The sequence below is a fragment of the Atractosteus spatula genome, chromosome 8 (assembly GCF_055471065.1).
Source record: "Atractosteus spatula isolate fAtrSpa1 chromosome 8, fAtrSpa1.hap1, whole genome shotgun sequence".
Classification (NCBI taxonomy): Eukaryota; Metazoa; Chordata; class Actinopteri; order Semionotiformes; family Lepisosteidae; genus Atractosteus; species Atractosteus spatula.
The window spans coordinates 50,501,766-50,519,798 of record NC_142713.1 but is presented as its reverse complement, the minus strand read 5'-3'; the positions used below and the strand labels follow the sequence as shown (position 1 = coordinate 50,519,798).

At 36.4% G+C, this 18,033-nt stretch overlaps 1 protein-coding gene across 1 annotated transcript in view; it reads right to left on the bottom strand.

Moving 5' to 3' along the window:
* Positions 1 to 997: 997 nt before the first annotated feature.
* lrguk (leucine-rich repeats and guanylate kinase domain containing) overlaps positions 998 to 18,033 on the bottom strand; it is a 37,798-nt gene continuing 20,762 nt past the window's right edge. Inside the window, exons 13-20 of the mRNA XM_088923438.1 lie at positions 16,838 to 16,951; positions 14,156 to 14,357; positions 12,641 to 12,754; positions 11,663 to 11,829; positions 11,003 to 11,091; positions 7,239 to 7,373; positions 5,736 to 5,902; positions 998 to 1,200 (exon numbers count right to left, since the gene is read on the bottom strand). Coding sequence (XP_088779564.1) covers positions 998 to 1,200; positions 5,736 to 5,902; positions 7,239 to 7,373; positions 11,003 to 11,091; positions 11,663 to 11,829; positions 12,641 to 12,754; positions 14,156 to 14,357; positions 16,838 to 16,951 — 1,191 coding nt within the window. The remainder of the gene's footprint in view (positions 1,201 to 5,735; positions 5,903 to 7,238; positions 7,374 to 11,002; positions 11,092 to 11,662; positions 11,830 to 12,640; positions 12,755 to 14,155; positions 14,358 to 16,837; positions 16,952 to 18,033) is intronic.

The following is an 18,033-nucleotide window of genomic DNA, read 5'->3' as shown; positions in this document are numbered from 1 at the left end:
TTGCTAGCTACAATTATTTTAAGGTAAAAATAAATGAAATTGTATATGATCAAAAAGAGCGAGCTTTGGTGTAGTAATCCTTCAGAAGCAATTCAGTTAGAATACTAGTTTTTGGTAGAGAAGTGGGTATATATTTCATAGAGCAAACAGAATGTTTTTTTACTTTAAAGAAAATAGTAAATCTTATACCTTCAGTTCAGACCAAAAACAAGGTAATAAAACAGCTGGAAAGAGAACTGAAAACCTTAAAGGGGCATTAACATAATCCTGAAAATATGTTGGCTGAATTTAACTTAATCATGAGAGGTTGAAAATGTGTTATCTCCAGTATACTGACTAAATTCTAATCTCTGGACTGCATAATATAACTTTACCCTATAAACGTCCTAATTAATTGAACTGGTGAAGCAATTTACATCTTTCTTTACCTAATCTGTTGTTTAGAGGGGCTACTGCCATATACTGTGCTGTGTGTCACCTGAACGGGTACAGCACTGCAGTTGGGAGATGAATTGGGTCCCCTTTGCACAGCAGTTTAGATTGGGAAGGAAAATTCAGAACTGACAGGTTTTAACAGTAATTAAAAGCTACAGAATCATTGGAACATTAGGTCACAATATTTGAACATGACTAATTATCATCTGTTCTGAGCAGGCAAGAATATAGTTTTATAATGATTCTTTTATCTCTGATTGCTGCTGCATAATATAAAAAGTTATGCATGTCAGCATTTTCCCATTATATTCTCCTATGGTAAATGTACTTTTTTGCAAAGCCAAAAGGAATAACTACTTGAAAAGTGAAAAAAAATACAAAGTAATTATATTAGTAAAAAATAATTTAGCCAGTTTGTAAAATTATTTATATTTTCTCTCTAATTTTCATTGTTTCAAGCTATCAAACTTTTCTCCCTGATTCTGCAAAGTGTTCTAATTTCTTTTTCTAACAATGGGAAATTACTCATTACCCTCCCGTGTGTTCTAACTTTTCACCTAAGCTAGCCTGTAGGGGTCTGGGCCTCTGAGCTCCGGCGTCCTGATGGGATGGGAGGGAGCACAGGCTTGGTGTTGGATCCGGGGCGTGTGAGAACGAAAGGCACCCCAGGAGAGGGTGACTTCGGATGGACAGATTTCACGTTTGTCAGCTCCCCGCTGGACCCTGGTCTTGGAGTGTCTGGAGTATAACCTGAATAAATTTGATCTGTGGGAACAGAATATAATAGAATTTGTCATTTTTTGGCTTCCTTCTACTGTATATATTACAGTAAACCATCAGTTTAACAGACTAATAGAGGGAAGGGGTGTCTGTTAAACCATGATTTTTTCAGCCCAGACCACACTATTTTATGAGAAATATAGAAGCCATACCCTGTATACAGTATATGCTTTCTGGATCTTTTGACTTTTTTTATTTTAGCAATTGCGATCAATAATCAATGAAAATAAATATAAAAGCTCTTTTGTTGTGAATATATTGTATAGAACTGTGTTGGCTAAAACATAGGAAATACAAACAACACCCATCATAAGCAACTGGCCTACCCCTGTTGGGCACCATTGATAGTCCTGAATTTTAAAGGAATATTTGTACTATTTGTTTAATTATTTTATATTTAAAAGAGCTTTTTTTTCCCATATCGTTAGCATTTTAGTGTATTTTATAAACTTGTTGCTAAAACATGCAGTATAACAAGCAACGCCCATCATGAACAGCTTGGCTCACCACATACCAGTTGCCCTATACTTTGCTCTTTAATGCAGAGAAAGCCCAGTATTTTTGATTTCACAGACAAAATGCTCCTCTACCAGATTTTTGTCAATCAAGCACTTTAAATCTATTTAAGAGAAGTCTGTCAAACTGAGGTTTTACTGGAATTAACTGGTATGTTCATGCAGTACAACTCGCATACAAAACCATCATAGAACTGTGAAAAGTATTAAGAGTGCAAAGGTGCAGTGTTATAAACAAAACCAGTTAATATTAGAGAATGGAAAATGTCATAGGATATTCCATAGGAGATCCATCCTGTTCAAGGTAGTAGGAATAAACCAGCACAAGGTACTGTACCTCCCATAACTACTGAGGACTGTAAAGCAGTAGCAGAAGAAGGCTCTCCAAGAACATCATTACAAACAAGAGTTTATTATGCACACTGAGCCAATTTCTTAATTTGTCATTTGATTCAACTGTCTAGCAGTGTCTTGAAAGAAGTCAAAGAATTGGCTTGAACTGCATGGCTGAGTAGTTTCTTACACGTCCAAACTCCCTTTCCTTAATATGCCTTTTTACAGAAAACACTCCTGATGTAAGTGACTTTGCACGAGTCACGGTTATTGGTAATTAAGTAATGATGGTCAAATAACTGACTGCCTAGTATGTCAATTCAAGCAGGCTCACTAATGTACAGGGGGTGCAAGAAGCTGCAAAACAACTTACCACCTACATCTAATGCGGAGGTGTGTCAAGTACTGTACAACTGACTGAGCGGTCCCAGTCTCTATTGTCATCTACAGCACAATCCTCTCATAGAATCAATATCAACATAATACAGGCATGTTGCAGCTCTAATTTCTGTTAGAGGTGGACAAACTCATTATTAGGGTAATTCTCTAATTGCAGTAAAGTACAACCAAGATACGGAAGTGATTCAAATATTACGGAAGGCATTTTTTAAAATCTTATAAGACTTGCCTATTAGACAGATGATCAATTGTATTTGATCTTCTCTAAGCCAATAGTGTAACATCATAGCTAAGCTACTCCACATTACTCCATCTATACTGATGGAAAAAAGAAACATAATATTTTCTAGAATGAGAATACTATCGTTATACTGTAGCTTACTGTATGTACTTACACAAAAAGTTGTCAATTTGTTTTAAGCCCTCTGACTAGCAATACAGCTTGTGCAGCGAGGCATTGAAACTTGCCAATCACATGAAAGCTTGTTAGGTGCACTTTTACCCAACGAGGTCCAGGTGGAACAATGCCTGATCAGGTCACCCTTAATTCAAAGCTTAGGTCACTGCAAGAAAAAGGCCACACTTGGTCAGTTTTCTGTGCATTCCATAATGCCTCCAATGTCACCAGAAGCAAGGGAGAGGGCCATTGGCATGCTGCAGGCAGGCATGTCATGTACCAGCGTTGCCAGACACTATGGAGTAAGCCACTCCACTGTGTCCCGACTCTGCAGAGATCTGTCCAAGATCCAGTCGCACTTGGGTGACCACACCACAGCAGCACCGATTCATCAGACTGGTCAATCTGAGAGATCAGCAGACACAATGCCTGCATCAGTGACAGGACAATGAGGCTCCATGCTGCTGGCCTAGAGCAAGGCAACCTGTCAGAAGCCCTCTGCTCACACCTAGACGTCACACCCGACTGGCTTGGGCCAGACAGAGGCTGTGATGGACTCGTCAGCAGTGGCATCAGGTCCTCTTCACAGATGAGTCACTCTTCTGCCTGCTCTACGCAGACGGGAGGGCCAGACCGTGGAGGAGGAGGTGTTGCATTTCTTTTTTCCCATCAGTATACATGTACTGTATATTCCAAGTACACAATCTTGTTTGCAAACCTGAATAACTTGAATATTGTGAATAGCTTACTCTTTAGATGTCCTTTACTCACAATGTTTACAAAGGCTAGTACTGTACTGTATATAAATACTAAAACTTTTTATTATTTTTTATTTATTATATTTATTTTTTTATATATTTTTTTTTTTACCCTACAGTGTTTTAAACTCATTTGTTTCTTCTCTAAAGATTGGTAATGTAAACAACTTTTCCAACAGTCCTTTCCAGGGTATAAAAATGATTAAAAAACAGTTCTCCAAGTTAAAAAACTATTTGTAGAGAACCAAAGGTTTTGCTGCACTGTCTACTACCACAACTGCAATATCCGAAAAAACAAACTGCAACTTCCAGGTAGCTTGTGAGGATCATAGTGATTCTGGGAACGTGGGGAAGAAAGTATAAATGAGTGATAAGTATAGGTAAGAAATCCTACTATAAAAGTACAGTACCATTGCTTTTTTCTAGCTTTTTCAGTTGTTTATGGTTTCTGTGCTTGTTCTCTTTCTCATATCTATGTTTCGCACAGGGCCAGTTTGTGTCTGGGCATCACAGTCTAAGCTGGGAAAGCACACACTCTCAGCTGAGTATGTCATTAACCTTACATGGTAGCCTGTCGACCAGTTGGTGGAGTGGAATTTTTTTCAAAATTTTCAAATTTTGAGTTTGGTTCCTAGCAGCATTACCAGCCTCAGCAGACAACAGGTGCTTATTACAGCTTTGAGCAAATAAGATCAAACCACTGAGAGTTTTGTTCTGGCACAGAGAATCGTGCATAGCAAGTGTCCTTATTGAGGTTGTGAATTTATGTTAAAGAGTATTACTAAAATAATTTCCTTTTTTGAATTCAAATTAAAAAAAAGCTAATCAGATTCTGTATCTGCAGTCCTTAACAAAAAAAGTAAGAGTCACTATTCAGTCATTGCTCTTACATTTCATGCAGTTGCATTTATTATCACATAAAATGTCCAAATATTTTTTTATCTTGAATATCTGGAGACAGATAATCAAGAAATGCTACAGAATTTTAGAAAACTTCATATACTGTACATTTGTACAAAACTAATCTATGAATAAAACTGATTTAACTTATTTACAAGTATTGTGTTTTTTTTTAATTTGCAAGGTACCAACTTAAAGTTTTTTTTACATTAAGAAAAATAATAGTAATTATGGGATTATGAATAGCTATTAGACCTGGTCATTTTACAACACTAACCAGCAGAACCATTTAAACAGACTTTTAATTCTGTTTCACACATACATGTTCAAAGTTAGCAGTCACAGAATGCTGTAAAGTGCTTATTAGTTACTGTATGTCAATGTGACATAACCACCCCCTTTTTGAATCTATTTAACAAGCAGAGGTTCCGTTCATGCTAAAAATAAAGAAAAAATACTGTTCTGATAGGAAGACTTTCTTCAGAGGTGACTTCCTTGTTCCTTTGCAGTTACCCACTCCAAACTCTTTCTCCTACTATACCTACAGTAGTATACTTAAGAACCTGAAACATTATTGGGTGAAAATGAACAACTAACAATTTCACTGGAGTGGACATCCAGAGGTTTCAAGTAAAAGATCATCTCAGTAGGTCATTGACATTTGGCCATGAACCCTGCAGGGTGTTAATAATATGATACTGTAAACGGTTAAAGTAATAAGTGGCAGAAGAGGAAAAAAAACAAATTGGAATCATTTCAGTATGATTTTATAAATGTATATTTTAAATTAGATTTCAGTCCAGGCCTCAGATCAATAACAATAACCATTTCAGACAAAAATATCGAATAACCTTTATAGGAAACAATATTATTCATTTATTTCAATAAATGGTAGGTTATTAATCCACACTGATTGAACATGGATATCTTTTTGAAATGTATTGAACACTGATTCACCCAGAAATGAAATGGCAAAGATTCTAAATGAATTAACCAAGTTCAGGCAGTGGGTAGTTATCCTCATGCTTGCAATTTCTTAGATATGTGTGGAGCTGCAACGTGTAAAATAGCCATCTCACCGAAAGAAAAGTCAAAAGAAACCGTGCAGGGTCCTCATTTCCATTTTAACAGTAAAATGAAAGTAGCAGTGAGATTAGTTGATCAGTTGAAAGCTGGGAGATTATGAAAGTATTAATAATTTCAGGGAAGAAAATTCACCTTTCAGGCATTCAAGGTCACTCCCCAGTCTTGATATATCTAGTGGTTCCACAAGAAGTTCTTTCTCCGCACTCAGGCCTTTGGAAGGAGCTAGAGTTTCTTCCAAAGAAAAGGCACCAGCTGAAGACAACATGGACAGGCCAGAACTTGCACGGGATTCCTCTGAGCTGAAGCAAGAAAAGGGAAACGCTAACAGTTATATTTAATTATTACGATAAGAAGTTATAGTACATCTGACACCTCCCCTAACACTTGACAGTTTCTGAAACAATTCACCAGTATTCTCTTGATTACTTCATCTTGAAAATATGTTCACCCAGCAAACATGCATAAAAAGCACCTTTTTCAGCATGGTATAAATAAACACTGAAGTGTGACAGTCATTTTGTGCAGTATGATTGTGAAACCCATGAAGCAAAGCTAAATAGTTTGCAGTGTGCAAACAGACATCTCTTACTCAATATGAGCCTATTTTCACAGGATGCATTATCCTATCACAAATCACAAAAAAGACTTTTACACCCAAATAGCCTTTCAACGAAAATATGTTTTCACTTTTCAGAAAAACAGTCAGCTCATGTGCATGAGTATAAATGGTTTTTGTGATTGCTCTCCTATGTCTGCAGTTTGGGATTGTTTTCTTCACAATTATTTCATATTCAATGATAGGTAGAAGTTAGTAAGAAGATTATTAATTTTTAACAGCTTAGCTATATGTACTAAGAAGCATGATATGACATATATCCAGAAGGTAACTTAGATTTTTCTAATGGTATTTTGATTCATTTCACACAGTATAATATAAATAAAAATGTTCTCCCTCAGGTAAGCCTCTTTATAAAGAAACTTTCTAAAAGTCGGTAAACATGCGCTTCTTAGCTGTAGTAATTTAGTTTCATGTTCATGAAGAATTGCACTTTAACAAATTGGAATTTGTTTTGATTATTGCAGTTTCAGCTTTCAGAACACTAATCAAGACTGATGCAGCCTTACACTGACTTTTATTTTGTTAAGTCGTTTTATGTTCTGTGACATACTTTCCTCACAGCAATATCAACTCATAGACTGAAAAGCTGAGAGCCATACCATGAAATAATATGCTTTTAAAGACATCCCAGCTCTCTGACATACCAATTCATTTTATGCTATTAAAGAACACATCTCTGTACTGTAAATAAAAACATAATGTGCCATTCTCCATAGAAGGCTATGAATATTATAATTCTAAATAAATATAAAAAATAAATCTTAATCTGTTACAAGTACAAAGCTACAGAACGACATTAAGTCCAATAAAAAACAGATTATATTAAAAACTTTTTATATGTTCCAAAAAACTAAAATAACAAGTCCGTTCCAAGTAAAATAAACAATTTAAAAGGACACAGAAGAGGATATTGTCAGGTTGTGATTAAAAACCTGGGAAATCCTTATATTTTTGCTGTTACACATAGCAAGACCTTAATGTGTAATGACACACCACAGGCATATATGGAGACTCACCTGCTGGCCAAACTGCCTGCAGAGAGACTGTGATTCTGTGTGATGTTGCTGGCACTGGGCACCATTGAGGAGCAGGAGGCTGGGTCTACAAGAAGCTGTTGTGGTCCTAAAGATGCAGGAGCTGTAAGAGGACATCTAAAGGATGAAAAAATATAACTAATAAACAACAAAAGTACTAATTTGAATAGAAGAAACACCAACATTGCCTTAACATCAAAATCAGGATATAAGAACATTAAGAAAGGTTCCAAATGAGATGAGGCCATTTTGTTTCCCCAACCATCCTGCTTGGATTATAGCAGCAAACCTATCTCATCCAGCCATTTACTGAAAGAAGCAATGTCATTGTTTTCGACAATGTGGCCGTTTAAAGAAGTGTTTCCTGTTGCACTTCAGTTTAGTTTTCACTGGTGTTGTCTGGTTTGCGTTTCAATGTGAGTTAGGAAGACGTCTGTAGGGACAACTCTGTCAGAATCTTTTTGTATACTTGAATCGGGTCCCCCTGTAATCTTCTTTTATTTGTAATCTTTCTTTCTTATGGTAAACATGTAACCTTTGTTTTGAAATCTTTGTCATAGCTTCTTTTAAAATTTCATTTAGACTTCTAACTAGCCTTCAGAAGCAATTAAGGGAATTTCTTCTCCTCCTAGTTGTGAGTTGGAAAATTACATCCCTTTCCAAGTTCTCCGGTCTTCTGACAGGTCTCTTTATTTGTACCCTCAACAAGACTACAAACTGTGGGTGACAGCCTTCTCCTAGTGTTCTCCACTTAGGCAGTGTAATACACTTCCCTATGAGATCAGAAATTTTAAATGTTTTCAAATCTCTCTTTGAAACTTAATTGCTGAAACGTGAAGTCCTACAGATTTTATTATACAGTCCGTTTTACATTGAAGTACTGTATTTAGTGCGATCCCTTTCTTAGGATAGCTTTGTAGTTCATATTCCATGACACTTACACTGATGCCACTCACATCCCATAAAATATAACACAGCAGCTCTTAAACTCAGAGTTACATTCAATGATAACTCCCTCATTGTCAGAAATCAGAGAATACTGTAAAAGTCTAAGGACAAACTTGAAATGATTAATCAATTCTCATAATGATTTAGCAATTCCCATCAATTCCATCCATCCATCCGCATACCTGTATCTAATAAAGGTTTGCAGGGCAGCTGGAGCCTATGCCAACAAGCAAGGTACATACTGTAAGGGACACCAGTCCATTGCAGGGGAGATACAGACACAAACATGCAAACACTCACACCAATTTTACCAGAAGCCATTTAACCTATCAGTATGTCTTTAGACTGTGGAAGGAAATTAGAGCACCCACAGGGAACGTACACGAACATGAACATAGGGAAAACATACAAACTCTATACAGATAGCACCCTAAGTCTGGACTTGAACCCAGGGATGCTAACCACTGTGCCACTGTGCAAATCTTCCTATCATTGATTAATAATACACATTTATATGTTTATAAGGCCTTATTTTTTAACAAGCCTGAAAATGCCCCCCTGCTGAGCACTGTAGGAGAATCCCTCTAACAAAATAGGTACAAGTTAACCTTCTAATTTAAACATTCAATACATTAAATTTCCATTTAGATCATTTGAAATAAAATATACAGTTTTATTTTAAGAAGAACTTATTTTAGATACTAGGAAGCTGCATGTGTGATTCCAGCCCCTCAGCTACAAAAACGGTTTCTAATATTATTTCAGGACAGCCTTTCCTGCCTCAGTGGTGAGCTGAGCTGTTTTCACCTGTCTATTGCTACTATATGTACTAGAAACTGATCACAGCTGTCCCCCAAGGCTGTGTTGCACACTTGTTCACATATAATGAATAGTGATGTTTTTTGTAAAAAATGCAACCCAAGGGGAAAAAAAACATAGACATTAAATATCTAGCATCTGACAGATTGCTCCTTTCATCGCTTGATCATGGTCAGTATCTAAACACGCTATTTATAGTCTATAACATAGTCTACTCTATGTTAGAGAAAATGCAGTTGAGCATACAAATTATAATAAATGCAGGATCAAAAGGATAAATCATGACGCAATCCATTGAGAAGCTACTGAAGTGACTCTGAAGAAAAAAGGCACCCTTTCATATACTGCTAAAACCCCAAACCAAAACTCAAAAACATATCAGGTTAAGTACCAAAAACAATGTGATAAGAAGCAAGTTTAAACATATCATAAATTGTAAAAGTTATTTACCTTATGATTTATTTTGCCCCACAGTTTACTGTCATATCCATAACCAGACAAAACATTTTAAGCATGCAGACATTTGAATCATGTACTGTATGGTTCTTAATGTTAACATGCTAAGCCCGAGCTGAGCTTTCCTGATTAACACAGCCTCTATGGGAAAGTTTTTTAGAACAGTCATGATACATTCAATGTTTTGCTCCCTTTCTTAAAACGTTAGATATGAATTCTAATATCTGGCAAATGTAGTTCACATGCAGGAATAAAGACAGAGAGAGGGGAAATTGTGACAATAGGCTCATGACATCATTGTTTAAACCATTATGATACAACATAGAAGATAAAGATTTGAGTATGTGAAAGAGTCACACTAAAAATCTATTAAACATTGTCAAAATGAAAGGTTTTTATTATGCTTAAGATATTTCCATATAATTCCATCGCTTTTATGTAACCATTTTATTCTCAGTGATTCACAGTAAGCCAAAGCCCACTCTGGCAGTTAACAGTGTCAAAGGCAAGACTACACTCTGGACAGGAAATCAAACCAAACTGATGCACTTGCATGCATAAAGGGGGCAAATAAGGAACTCCAGTTAACCCAGAGAGTCTTTGGACTGTGAGGAATGCAGTATCCAGTGAATTTCTATACAGACGCAGGGTTCACATGGAAATACAATATAATGAAGGAGACAGGCTGTAATCAAACACAGGACCCAATTATAAAGAATGGGTGGGAGGGACTGTTAATTAGTGGGGCTAAAATATTTAGTCAAAATTATAGTCAATCTTAACACCAGCTTGAATACATCATCTTATATCCAATCCTCTCCCATTAGATCTCTAACCTTGACACCCCAATGCACTCAGAAGCGAACATGTCTTCATAATGGTACAGTATATTAGACTTTATGAGGGTAGGAACATTTTACAGACTAAATAATCTTCCACAGATGACCCTGCCTTTTAAAATGATTGTAAAAGGACAACAACCTTTAGTTCCTAACACAAATGTAACCAAATTAACAAGAGCGACAAACTGGTAGATTTAAAAAGGAAACTTAGTTCCGCAAATGTGAAATTACAACTTCCTTCGCGAAACGCAGGTGAAGTCGCTGGAGTTCTGAATACCTAACTGGTTTTGGTTCTTCAAGGAGAAATCCAATGGTGAAGGTGGGTTGTAGGCTGTAACACGCTCACTCCTGTCTTTTAGATTCGAACTCATACAATTTTCTTGACATACTATATTTCTGTTTCTTGATATCTTTTGCATACTATATTGTGACATTGACTGCTGGTCATTTTCTTGAAAATTCAGTCCCGAAAATTGGTCCAGCCATTAAGCCTTTACTCAGGTCGGGTTAGGATCTTACTACTGCTACTGTGCAAACATTGGCCCTCACTTTTCCCAGTCATATCAGACAAGTGAGAGAGAAGGATTTTGTCCTTTTTAAGATAAGTGACTAATCAAATTACTTATTTATTAAGACCTCTTAATAACATTTAATAAAAATCCTTCTCCACATGCAGATTACCTTGTGAAGAGCTGAGTGTAAGTACTAGGGCTCTTTCTCTGCAGAGCCTCCCTGACCGCCTGCTGTCTTCTCCGAATAGAAGCCTCTTCCTGCATTGAAGTGGAAAAAAAACAGAATCATTTGTAGATTTAAGTTTCACATAAAACCTGCTGGTTTTGTGTGGCGTCTGAAATATCAAACATATTTAAAAAAGATTTTGAACTTGCTGTAAATTTCACAAGTTCAGTTAAACACAACACAGTTAATAAGACAAGATTGTAAGCAGTGGAAGCCCTTCAACCTCCCTTTGGTAGTATGAATCATAATAACAAATTGTTGCAGGTGTGTGTCAGAATACTGGACAGTCTCATAGCAATTGGTGTTTGGAATGCATTTTTATTCTTCAGATCGCTGCTTTTCCTGTGATGGAATGTCACAATGAAATGCAACCTAACACACATGTAACAGATGTTTCTTTTCCATACAAAAACTGTAAAGAGTTTTATCTGTGATAGCATCAGTTTTGAATTTGAATGTCTTTATTTTCTATCAACTATCAAAACTATCAAGGATTTGTATACATCGTAATATTTCCTTTGCAAAAAAACAGGAAATATTTCAATCTTGTTATGGTGTAAAAAACATCATTTTAATATTGGGCTAACCTGACTGGATACTTACTGCTGGACTTTTCTGAGCTGAGAGCTTAGCCTGCACCTTGACAGAGTAATTCCTGCTGGCTGGGTCAACAAGTTCATTGGCTCCAGTTGAGTGAGCATAATTGCTGACAGTCACGCCACAGGGTGAGTCTCTCATGTTCTCTTGCACTGGAGATTCATGGGGCCAATCTTTCAAAAAACGTTAATATGCTCTTAGCATCTACCATTATAGCACAGAGGGTCACATTTTAATGTTTTAGAGTTCTATCAGAAGACACGTTTTATTTCCAATATGAAAATTATTTTGTATTTCTCATGCCTTCAGATTAAGGGGCTTTCCTTCTTATATAAAAATGTGAAAATGCCACATGGGGTTTAATGGTTGGTATAGTATAGTAAATGAAGAGCATAAATGATCACAAAAAAATTGTGTGAGATCAGTAGTAGTGCAGCCGGGTTTTTTCACAAGCTGTTTTCAGGTGAATAAGAAAATAATGTTAATCTTCAGTCTTATTTACAGCCCCTCGTTGACCATGAGGTCTTTTCACTCAATCTCAGTGGAATTACAGTACATTATGAACTGATGAATGGAGCTCTCAAAATACATCAACGAAAAATGTTATACAGCTAAGTACAGTATCATACAAATAATACAAACGTCCTCACATCTCAGAACAGCACAGAAAACAGTTCTTTTCTTTCTGCAATCACATTAGACCCTTACAAAACATGTTTTATGTGGCAGACCAGAAAAGTACAAATATTTCTTAACATTACCATCAATAAAATTGGGATTTACTGTATCTGTCAGAAATGTGTAAATTTCATGAGTTTTTTAAGTTTAAAATTCTTTCTAAACAATTAAGATAACACAAATGAACTGTGGGGGGTTTAATTTAAAGACACTGTCTTTTTCAAAATATGTTCACTTAAATCAGACCAGCTGTGTGAGATTAGACCTGCTGGGCATCAGTTTCACTCCATTTAAAATAATGCTCACCACTGTAGGCATCCTCCATTGCTGCTTTGGCATTTTCAATGGTCGTTTGATTTTCCAGACCCAAGTACTCTCTGACTGACTGGCTCAGACTTACGTATGCCTCCACATGATCATCTGAATGAAAATAAATAAAAATGATTGATTCTTTTACATTTAAATGCAAAGGTATTTATAAGAACATAAAGAGCTTACAAGCCAAAGAAGGTCATTCAGCTTATTTAGCCCCTTTACTAGGTAGTATTAAAAAAGTAATAGGAGTAAGTTATGGTCATTAAGCTTTATTTATGCTTTATTCTATATTTAAAATAATATAGAATATATTTTACTTTTAATATAAAAAGACACCTAAATTACCTTAGGTGTAGGAGTTGACCCACTTCATCCACCACTAAAGTGCAGCACCAACCTGAGTGACATATGGAAGCCATTATGCTCCAGCAAAATGCTTCACTATTAAATTAAGGGAGGAATTTAGACAGGCCAGATTGTGCAAAATCAGACTGGAATTTAGCCAGGACACCAGGGGTTAACACCTCTTGTTTTATGAACAGTGTCATTGCATCTTTAGAAACCAAGTAGTCAATACCTTGGTATAAACCTTAAATCTTGTTATAACTCATCCGAAGGATAAATGCAGCATGCTGTCCCCGGTCACCATACTGGGGTATTGACTGCTCCATAAACCCAATTTGCAGCAGCAGTCTGCTTTTCATTAAAGATTTCCAATCCCACTAATAACCAGGCCCAGCCTTGCTTGCCCCAGCTTCGGAAATTTGAAGGAATCAATGCTGATTTGCATATTATACATGAAATTTCATTGTAGGAATTAGCTATAGATATTGGATTTATTATTTTTATTTATAAAATTTTGTGTGTGTACTTCTTTTATTGTTCCCCGAAGTGAAATAAAGTACTCTTAGGGAGCAGTCTTGAAGGATAATACTTCTCTACAGCTCATTTTTATGTCTTAAGCAAGCAAAAAAAAAAACCAAAATCAGGTCTGCAGATACCGTTCCAAAGAACTAATCTCCTATTTTCCTTACAATATTCAAAGGACAGAACATACAGTATGTTCTCAATTGTTGATCTTATATGTTCCATAAAATTTATTTATAATAACAGAAGTTCAGAAGGCAGGTCAGATCCTGATCCCGAACACTTCCTCTCACAGCCAGGACTTCCCTTCAAGTATCTCTCTCGCATTCCCCTTCTACACCCTTGCAGCAGCTCCCTAGCTTTATCCTCCCAATGGTGAGGGCAGATTTGTGTAGCCTGTCCTCACAGCTAGGCTGCCATTCCCTTCTCTAGACAAGACATGCCAAATACACTCTACACATTTAGTACTGTAGGTTTATCATATTCATTAGGATCTAACCAAACTACTGAAAATATTAAGTGAAACAAAATGCAAATATGCACTACCAAAAAAACTAACATAATTCTTAATTTGTACTGCTTACATCCTTACTACTACTAAAAATAAAAAACTAACTTTAAATAAATAGTAAACCTTACCACATGGAATAACAGTGTCAAAGTATCCAGGATAATCCCTGTTCATTTTGATATAGGTGTCAATTCTGGAAACTGCGATCTCAATCTGGGATCTGCTATACAGTCCTCTCATTCTAAGGCGTCTGGCATATTCCTCCTTATCCAAGGGGATCAGCAAGATGTAACGCGGCTCAAAATAAGTATTCTTTAAACTCCGCACACCCTGTGATAAAAATCAAAGAAAACTTCATTATTGTTACATTGCCAATATGAATACTTACAAAGACAACTGGTTCACACTGAGTAGACATCATATGGAATGCTGCATCCAAAAAAAAAGGCAGAAAGGAAATTTCTGTATTTATTTACATTTCATCAATAACAGTCAAGCTGTCATGCTTACAGTACCTGCTCTTGGAAGTTGTGAATCAGAATTCATTAACTTCAAACCTTTCAGCCAGTAAGGCATCTCAGTGGGTAACAGGATAAACATGTGGCATTCAAAAAGCTCCTGCTGTTTCAGTCTATTTCAGTTAACTAAGAATGAGGACAGTGCACTGGCAGCCCTCTTCCCATGAGTGCTGCACTTTCCTGCACACAAGGATAAAGACACCAGGATGTTGCTGGTGATTGTCTCTTTAGATACAGAAGTATATATATATTTATTTATTATTTTTTTTTAAACTGGATTCATCACCACTTTTATTATTTATGCCCAGCCGATATGGAATCTCCAATCTTGTCAAAAGATCGTTTTACAGCTATGGCTTAACAGCCACTCCTTTGACATGTTGCAAGCTCAATAGTGCCTTACAGTTGAATTACTACCTCCCTGACATCGCTGCAAGCTCACAGGTACCTGGCATGTCACAGGAGTCGCTGTGTTGCCAAAAGCTAAGGAGACTCTGGCAAGCTAAAGTCCACCCTACCCTAGCAGTACTCTGCCAATATTTCATCGCTGCTTGAGGCACTCCAATTATAGTTGACTCAAAACCACAGACATCTTAGCCATAGGGCTCAACCTGTGCTCTCAGCAAGAGTTTCTTACTGGTTCATTTGGGAACCAGTAATTTGGCAGCCCCCTGAAACATATGCTTTTTGTATGTGGATTCTACAATATGAGAACCTGGCGTGGTGTAAACACAAGGAACAATAAACAATATCAATAATTATATTGATAAAACACTACTTCATTCTTTACTCCCCTTCCTGTATTACTGTTTTCTGGGTACTTTTTTAATTATGTGATGAGCTTTTTGCCATGGAAGCATTTGTTTGTGCTTTTATATCCTTGACTTAGATTACTGAAGCGGAGAGTTTAGTTGAGACTCTACAAAGAGGCTGCTGATCTGGGAGCTACTGTTCATCTAGACCAACCTCCTAAACAGATTATTCTCATTATTTTTTTCTGTTCTGACTACAATCTTTGTCATTTAGATCAGTATTGATTCTTCAGCTGTGATTGCCATTATTGCTAGTTGAGGAATTTTACATGCATCGTCAGTACTACATGCACAGGTTTCTTCCCAACTTATTGGACTTCTTTCCATCTTCAGGGAAAATGTTCTATCAATACACCAGGGACTGGGGACCTACAAATATATGTACAATATTACCATGGGCTTGAAAACTTCATCCATGTTGATCTAGAGAATCTAAAACTAACTAAGCAACCAATAGGGCTGTATCTTAGAACAAGTGGCCTCATGGTCTCAGAAATGGGGAAATGCAACTGCTTTCTAAACCACGTAACCATAGGGTCCAAAGGCATAGGGCAAGACCAGCAATGTGGTTTTTCACTAATGGCTTGCGAATGGCAAAGGTTCTAATCTACAGTATCGCTAAATAAAAGTCAAACTTTTGAACATATAGTTCAAAGGTAGGTGGAAGTTTCCAAATGGGCAGCCTGATGAACTTGAAGAAGGTTTACACCATTCAGTGCTAGAGTACCTTCAGTACGTACTACAAAGGATTTCTTATGAAATGACTCAGTGAGTTGGCTCTGTTTGTTGCATCAAGCAGGGTCCTTCAATAATCCTGAAAGAGAGAACTATTGCTGCAGCTGTTGGGTCCATGGGTGGGAAGCTGGACTAATAGCTTCTGCCCTCTGCAATGACGTAAAAAGCCAGAATTTTGCCTGGTCAAAATTTCAAACTAGGCAAGGCACCATGTAATGGTGCTTCCAGAACAAGTCAGGGAAAGTGCTCCTTCAACCTACTTGAGCCCACCCTGTCTTTCCCCATCAGCAAGGAGTGTTAAGTTTTTGAGTCTGCAACCACATCACTCCCTATCAATAAGTGCCTAGATGTTTGCAGGCATGGGATCAATATTGATTCCTCTGCCTTAGACAAAAAGGCTAGCTTGAACAAAGTTCAAGAATGATATTTTTAACGTGTGTTAACACTGATAGATCATCTACATGTGCTCATATGCATGTACAGTAAATATGATCAACCACATTAATATTACACATATTCTTGTTAAAGAGTCCTAGGTTATGCAAATAATATATTAAAAAATTAGAACAATTTCATAACTGCTAGTTTAGGATTTAGGATGTGAAGAGGGAGCATAAATGTGAAGAGTTTGAGTACATACGAGTATAATTTATGTGATGACCATTATGTTGCTGACAACAATCAAATACTGACTTGGGAATGTACAGCACATTTCTAGTGATTTCATCCTTTCTGATTTTATTACCTCTAGCTCCATGTGGACGCAGCAGGCGAGGCCCTCCCTGGCTGTACTCTCAATGGCTTCCCTGGCCAGCCCATAGTAATGCCCACCATATTTCATAGTCTGAATAAATTTTCCCTATGGGAACAGGAGCAGAAAGATTAATGGTCTTTTCCCACATTAACAGTTCCAGAATTATAAATAATATTATCACAAAATATACTTTGTTGCTATTGTAATATGTTTTTACAATGACCAGCATTTTATGGTGATACCTACATCAGATACATGACACATTTTCACATCATCTGTACTTTAAATTTTCCCAGAAATCATTTCCCCAAAATCCTATAAGCAAATATTTGTGCCCAGCCTGCCCTTGTTAGATGTACTGTATACTGGTAGCAATTACTTACACACACATTTGAAGTAATTCAAAGAAATACATGTAGATTGCGTGTTTATATTACTGTGATAAAACACTGCAACATCTTTTTTTTCTCATTTATAAATCACCATCAGTATAAATAACATAACATTTTGTTTATGGCAGAAATACAGTAGATGAAACATTGTGTGCAAAATAAAACACAAGTCATCAGCATATTTTACAGTAATACAAAGGTATTACCTGTTCCTTATTGTTTCATTTTGTCATTTTGTTGTCTCAGAAATGGTATTGTTATATTTTTTGTTATATACAGTATGTTTTGTAAAAGTAAATATTTATGAAAGATACAAATGGGATAAAGCAAATCTTGTATTATTGCTTCTACTTAATTGATTTGAGGATCTCAATCAAACATTTCTTTAAAAAGGCCAGGATTTCAGCTTTCAGGGCCCTTAGCTTTCAGACACTTTTTGTTTAAAAAGTACAAAGCATTGCCAGAATAGAAGGTGACAGTTTAAAAAATAATTTTTGAAAAAAATTAATATAGAGGAATTACAAAAACATATGGCTGTTCTGTGTCAGGACATGGTTATAGCTCATCTATACCTATAATTAATTGTTTTATCTGTTGACATGCAGGTTTATATTAGGTCTTGATCACATTCAAAGAAATTACAATATTTGCAGTGCCTTGCAAACGTACAGTAAGCACACTTTTCCAATGTTCCATTTTGTTGAATTGAAAATGAAGGAAACACATTTTTGTTAAAGTGAGTATTGAATCCACAAACTGAATTACTTCTATGGGTGAAAGAAGTTAAACGTGAGT